Source organism: Scylla paramamosain, chromosome 24 (genome assembly GCF_035594125.1).
Source record: "Scylla paramamosain isolate STU-SP2022 chromosome 24, ASM3559412v1, whole genome shotgun sequence".
Classification (NCBI taxonomy): Eukaryota; Metazoa; Arthropoda; class Malacostraca; order Decapoda; family Portunidae; genus Scylla; species Scylla paramamosain.
In genome coordinates this window covers 90449-97500 of record NC_087174.1, presented here as the reverse complement: position 1 = coordinate 97500, position 7052 = coordinate 90449, and the positions used below count along the sequence as shown (strand labels likewise).

General features: G+C 42.6%; 1 protein-coding gene across 2 annotated transcripts in view; it reads right to left on the bottom strand.

Moving 5' to 3' along the window:
• LOC135112529 (hydroxysteroid dehydrogenase-like protein 2) overlaps positions 1-7052 on the bottom strand; it is a 7425-nt gene extending 373 nt beyond the window's left edge. The window contains exons 1-7 of one of the 2 annotated variants that reach the window (XM_064026951.1): positions 6896-7052; positions 4562-4725; positions 4015-4228; positions 3378-3583; positions 2622-2819; positions 1815-1966; positions 1-1407 (exon numbers count right to left, since the gene is read on the bottom strand). The exon at positions 1-1407 is cut by the window's left edge and continues 373 nt beyond it. In XM_064026951.1, the coding sequence (XP_063883021.1) occupies positions 1087-1407; positions 1815-1966; positions 2622-2819; positions 3378-3583; positions 4015-4228; positions 4562-4725; positions 6896-6909 (1269 nt within the window). In that variant the 5' untranslated portion in view covers positions 6910-7052 and the 3' untranslated portion in view covers positions 1-1086. Of the gene's footprint in view, positions 1408-1814; positions 1967-2621; positions 2820-3377; positions 3584-4014; positions 4229-4561; positions 4726-5796; positions 5820-6895 lie in introns of those variants that run through there. The other variant, XM_064026952.1, reaches the window with a different exon arrangement.

Sequence of the window (7052 nt, the reverse complement as noted above, 5' to 3'; positions counted from 1 at the left end):
TTATACCCTTCTGGTGTTGTTCCTTCTTCTTGCACATTTCAAACACTCTTGCTTTGGTTTCCTGCACTAGTTCTTTGTTAAATGCATGATAAGTGTGTTTTCAATTGTGTCTTGTTATTGAGCTGTTAGCACCGCCCTTCCTGGTCCTCGGTGCATGGAATATGTAGGTCAGTTCCTCTCTCTGCCATATCTCCTGGAATCTCCTCCAGTAGTTCTTCATGAATAAATATAGGATGAAGGAGTGTTCTCAAGTGTCACAGTATTGAGCTCTTAGCACCACCCTTCCTGCTCCTCAGTGTATGGAATAAGTAGGTCAGTTCATCTCTCTGCCACCTTCATGTTCCCAGTCCTAGCTGACCAATACCCATTTCAAGGCTGGGTGAACCTTGGAGCAGGCAGTCATGACAGAGTCTCAGCCATGACAAGGATTCAATCACAGGACTTCTTGCACTGTAGTTAGATGTGTTGCTGCTTGAGATGCTGTGTACTCATCGTAGCTTCATCATGACACCCAAATTGACTTATTTTCAGTTTTACAGTTTTACAGTTAATTATATCCTTCTGTGGCTGCTTATATGTACATGTTTTTTTTTTTAGTTAATAAATTTGATCCTATAAAAAAAAGAAAAATTAATCCTACTTTCTAGTTTTTCTTTTTTTTTTTACTTTTTCTCACTGAGGTGTATGACCACAGTGCAATCTATATATTTACTAAAAACTAAAAACAATCAAACCAACACATAATTAAATACAGGAAACCATTTCAGTTAAATATAAATTCTTGTGTATCTTGTGAACTTGTATCAAAATCTTAATCACAAAATGGACTTCAGTTTTTCAATGAACTTGGATTAATCAATATCTTACTTACAGTTTGAACCTCAAATATATCCTCATAAAGTCTGACACTTTGAACTTATATCTCAGTCTCTCAGAATCTTGCAAATTAACTTTCTTTTCATCAGTACAATTCCACAAGATTCCTTTTACAACATGAACCTGAACAATCCCATACACTTATCCTAGCCTCCAAAAGTTTGCCATCTGATCTGAACATAATTCCAAACTAGAACCCATCAGAAACCCTTACAATTTTGACTTGAGCTTTCCCATCAGTTTCTCCAACTTAAGTGCCTTGCCCATATCTCCAGAAATCTTGAGCTTCCCAGTCATGAAGGCGGTGGTTGGCTTGAGGGAGCCAGAGAACATCTTGAAGAAGTTATTGCTGTTCATGACAAAGGTGGCATCAGGGGTGGCTGGAGGGTCGCCCTGGCCACATGCACCACTGCCATTCTTCAGGTCAATGTACCACTTCCCAGGCTCATCCCCAGACACGTCAAACGCAAACACAGCCTTGGTCTTGTCCACCAGCTCAGGATTCAGGAAGGTTTCAATCTGGGCAAAGACCTGAAAAGAAGATAGAGTTTAAGTCTGACAGTTAGCGAAGCTACTGGTTAACTCTTGCATTGGTGAGTGCCCAGAAATTATATAACTGAATTAGCAGGTATTGTATTTAATCTTTTTATTGTATGTAAGAGGGGACTCTGGCATAGAGCAACAAAAAGGCAATAAAAAATGCCTAATGAAGGTTCTAACTCTGAGTATAGTGAAAGGTTTACCCAGAATTTGGGGATAAATGTCTCAAAACCTCCCTCATGTGTGTGTGTGTGTGTGTGTGTGTGTGTGTGTGTGTGTGTGTGTGTGTGTGTGTGTGTGTGTGTGTGTGTGTGTGTGTGTGTGTAATAGGAATGCTGTAGACTCTCTAAAAGTGTCACTCCCAGCACCCAGCACTGCACAGCAAGCACCAGCAGTACCTGAGCCACCTGGCCGCCTGCTGCTGCCACGGGTTTCTCTGAGTCTGCAATCTTGCCGTCCATAAACTTGGGTTTGGCGCCGAGTTTCTGTGCTTGCTCGACTGCTGCCGTATCAAATTCGTCCAAGAAGAAGTCAGGCATCAGTGGACAGGCTGGGGAGATGAAACACTTGGAGAAACTGACACCAACCCCTAATACATGAAAATACACTAGACACACAATACACTGACGTAAGAAAATACAAACCATGTAAAAAATAGTTCATAACATACTGGAATTCTAATGTGTAACTGGGAAAGGGAGGAAACTTACAGGGAAACTGGGAAAGGCAGAAAATTTATTGGGATCCTTTGTTTGTGACCAGTAAGGGCACAACTCTTACTGGAATACTGGGAAAGGCACAAAATCTACTGGGATTTGTTTGTAACTGAGAAAAGGAAGCAAAGTTACTGGTATACTGGGAAAGGCACAAAGGTTACTAGGATCCATTGTCTAACCAGGGAAAACAAAAGATTTACTGGTATCCTCTGTGACAGGGAGAAGCACAACACTCACTGGGAAACTGAGAAAGACACACCAGTTACAAAGATCCACACACAAAAATTACAAGGATCCTTTATTTGTAACTAGGAAAGACGAAAAATTTATTGAGATCCTTGAGATAGAAAACACTTTTGTCACTGAGAAACACACAAAACTTACCACAATGCTCTATTCGTAACAAGGAAAAAGTTAAGATTTACCACCATCCTTTTGTAACAGGAAGAACAACACTTACTGGGATACCGGGAAAGACACAAAACTTACTGGGATCCACAGCGTACTGGTCCAGGTCAGTGATTCCTTCGGCCTTCAGCACCTCGTCATCCACAGCAAAGTGTCCTGTGTATGTCCTGGAGTCCTTGGAGAGCATGGCATAAGCAGCGTCCGCCATGATCTCTGGCTTTCTGCACTGCTTGTCCACCTCGTCCCCGCCCAGCATCTCCATGGCAGCTGTGATGATAGCTGTAAGGGGCACTGTGAGTACTATGTGTATTTGGGAGTGCACTGTTGTCTTATTTGTTATTTTTAGTTTGTATTTATTTTTTCTTTCTTTTTTATTGTTATTATTATTTTGTTCTGATCTATTCTGTTTCTTTTATTGTTTTCTTATCTTCATTTCTTCTTCCTTTTTTGTTGTTTCCTTCCTTTTTTACAGTTTTCTTCTCTCCCTTTTTCTATTGTTTTCTTCTTTTCAGACTGTGTGTGTGTGTGTGTGTGTGTGTGTGTGTGTGTGTGTGTGTGTGTGTGTGTGTGTGTGTGTGTGTGTGTGTGTTTACTTATTTGCAATTGTACAGCACCGAATCAGTCATAACATTCCATATATAATGATGAACCCTACATGGAGATGCACCCACTTACAAACACTCCTTGTTTTAGTAAAGAAAAAAACATATACAGTATACATGCATTCACAAACACTTAATTTTACATCTAATAAAATGTGAAATAATGAATACAGTGATGTGGCCTCTCACTCCACTCTCCCTAGTTCCTGGCATCACCAACACAACCACCACTCACCAGTGCGCGGCCAAAGTGCGTTGCAGGCGATGCCGTCGTCCTTGAACTCCTCAGCCATGCCCAGGATGCACATGGACATGCCATACTTGGCCATGGTGTATGCCACGTGGTTCCGGAACCAGCGCGGCTTCATGTTGAGAGGTGGGGAGATATTGAGGATGTGAGGGTTGGGACTCTTGAGCAGGTGAGGCACACACAGCTTGGACCTGTAGAGCATTGTAAAGGTTAGGTATAACAATGAAAACAATGATAATAGTAATAATGTTAAGTATGTGCAGGCTGAGAGTCTTGAGTAGGTGAGGCACATACAGCTTAGACCTGAGGGCAGTGCAGAGTACAGTACAGCAATAACAATGATAGAAATAAGATGGATTATAAAAACATTCATGGTATTGCAAGGGTAGACCAACAACAACAATGAGAGAGAGAGAGAGAGAGAGAGAGAGAGAGAGAGAGAGAGAGAGAGAGAGAGAGAGAGAGAGAGAGAGAGAGAGAGAGAGAGAGAGAGAGAGAGAGAGAGAGAGAGAGAGAGAGAGAGATTAAAAATAAATAAATGAAATAAATAAATAAGAACACCACACACACTCAGCACACAAGCACAAGCACCCAAGTCACTCAGAGCAGGGCCAATACTCACACCATGTATGTCCCTCGCAGGTTGATCTGGTGCATGAGGTCGTACTTCTTCATGGGGGTGCTGAGTGTGCCAGTGAGGGAGATGGCGCTGGCGTTGTTCACTAGGATGTCAATGCCGCCAAACTGCTTCACGGCATCGTTCACAGCCCCCTGCACAGAGGTCTCGTCTCTCACGTCCACCACACAGGGCAGCGCTTGGCCTCCCGCTGCCTCAACTAGTGGGGGAGAGGTGAGTATGAGATTCACTTTTCAATGAACTGTAATGCTTCACAAAGGATTTCAATTCGGGGGAGGTGGTTTTCAAGAGAGTTTTCATGATCCTACTATTAGTCCAACAGAGTATGTTGCTGGAGTTTTCAATGATGTCTTCATGAATCTAGGTATGGTTTAACAGGAATTTTGCACTGGTGATGAAAAGGCATCCATTATAACCCAACTAAATGTTTGTGTGGCCTCTTGAAAATAGTCCTGTTGAGAGAACATAATGCAAAACAGAATTAACTTTTACAACTGATGTGCTAAGGCATCTCTTCCAACATGACACTCACTCTCCTTGGCTGCTGTGAAGATGGTGCCAGGCAGCTTAGGGTGAGGGTCAGCCGTCTTGGCGGCCACCACAATGTTGGCCCCATCCCTGGCAGCCTTGAGGGCAATGGCCTTGCCAATGCCCCTGCTGGCCCCAGTGATGAAGAGGGTGCGTCCTGCGAGTTTCCTGTGGGGGAGGGAAATGTGAATGCCTCCAGCCACACAAGAGATAAGGAAAGGCTAATAAGTAACCTAACCTAACCTAAAGCAACCTTTCTAGTGCCTCTGCTACACCGCTCCATACTCACAAACTATTCTACCACTCTACTTTCCCTTCAACAGCTAGCTCTGAACATCATACTGGCCAGAAGAGAGAGAGAGAGAGAGAGAGAGAGAGAGAGAGAGAGAGAGAGAGAGAGAGAGAGAGAGAGAGAGAGAGAGAGAGAGAGAGAGAGAGAGAGAGAGAGAGAGAGAGAGAGAGAGAGAGAGAGAGAGAGAGAGACTATTCTTCTAATCCATTTTCTTTCTTGTAAGTGACTACAACAGTGTGCAGTGCTTTTAGTGTTATGAAATGTTGCATATAACAGTGAAAGGAATACAACATGTAGAACAGTAAGGATAGAAATGCCTAGCCACCTCACCCAGCATCCTAAACCCTCACTTATACACATTGACCTGACACAACTGAGTGAAATCTAGGAATCTTGCTGAGTAAAGACTGAGCAAAGGTCACAGATAAAACCAGCAAGATAAGAGCAGTATTAGATCAAGCCTCGGAAAGGTGACTCCATTTCTGCTGGTTATCTTGAGACGATAAATCTGAGGTTGACATTACTGTAGGTTAGGCTAGGTTATGACAGAGGTACAAATATATATTTATGGGTATTGATGGTGACAGAAAGATGGAAGAGGGGAAAGGTAGTAATATAGAAGAAGAAAATGATGAAGAGGGAGAAAATAGTTTGAAAGAAGAAGAAGAAGAAGAAGAAGAAGAAGAAGAAGAAGAAGAAGAAGAAGAAGAAGAAGAGGAGGAGGAGGATAGGCAATGAAAATAAAGGAATTAATTATCAATAAATTAACAGCCTTCCTTTTACTTTTATTCTTTCTCCTTCTCCTCCTCTTTCTCCTCCAGACATAGCTAAATTAACAAAATGAATAGTCTTCTCTCTCTCTCTCTCTCCCTCTCTCTCTCTCTCTCTCTCTCTCTCTCTCTCTCTCTCTCTCTTTGTCAAACACTGCCAGTCAAACAAATTCTTACATATTCAAACACACAGACACTCCAGGCACAGAGATCTAAGACGTGCAGACAGACAGCCATGTGTGTGCGCTGTGTCTTGCTGATCCATAGCACTGCTAGAAATACAGACAAATTAGCAGAACAGTGGAACACAGCTTGTGAGAAGTTTGCTGAAGAATTACACACACACACACACACACACACACACACACACACACACATACACACACACACACACACACACACACACACACACACAATCCACTAGCGTAGCGGTTAGCGCACTTGACTCACATCCGAGGGGCCAGAGTTCAATCCTCTGGGTGGATGGAGATTATTTGGGTGTGTCTCCTTACACATGTAGCCCCTGTTCACCTAGCAGTGAGTAGGTACGGGATGTAAGTCAAGGAGTTGTGACCTCATTGTCCTGGTGTGTTGTGTGTGAGTGGTCTTGGTCCAAGCCAAAGATTGGTCAGTATGAGCTCTGAGCTCTTTCCATAAGAGGATGGCTGGCTGTCTTGAGAGAGACCAGCAGCACACACACACACACACACACACACACACACACACACACACAAAGAGGAGGAGAAAGAGCAGAAACAACAAAATTATTAATATTAGTGTTAGTCAATCACACTTACTCATATGTACACCAACAAACTTAGACATACACACAGACATACACCGGCATACACACACGCACTCACTGACTGACATAAGTTGTGTGTCTAAGAAGCATCTGTTGCTTTTAAGATAAATATGACAAACTGACTTTAATTTATGGGACATTACGAGCCTGACTCAATCCTGACTCTTTTCTGTGAATATACATGATCAATTTTTTTCAATATTATCATTACTATACACACAAACAGAGAGAGAGAGAGAGAGAGAGAGAGAGAGAGAGAGAGAGAGAGAGAGAGAGAGAGAGAGAGAGAGATAATCTATTACAAAATTATTAGCTTATGAAGATTTATGCAACATGCTATTATACAAATATTTTGCTGGACACTGTCCTTAATAACCTGACTTGAACATTAAGAGAGAGAGAGAGAGAGAGAGAGAGAGAGAGAGAGAGAGAGAGAGAGAGAGAGAGAGAGAGAAGGAAGAGAGTTCTCACCCGGTGTTGATCATGGTGGTGGTGGTAATGCTGGTCGTTCTCCCTCTCTGATCTTGATCTTTATGGTACAGGTGGCTCAGGATCACTCCTGAGCCAGGCCTTTGGATCGGCAACTCCTGTAGAAGGAAAAAAAAAAAAAAACGAACAACATCCTCTA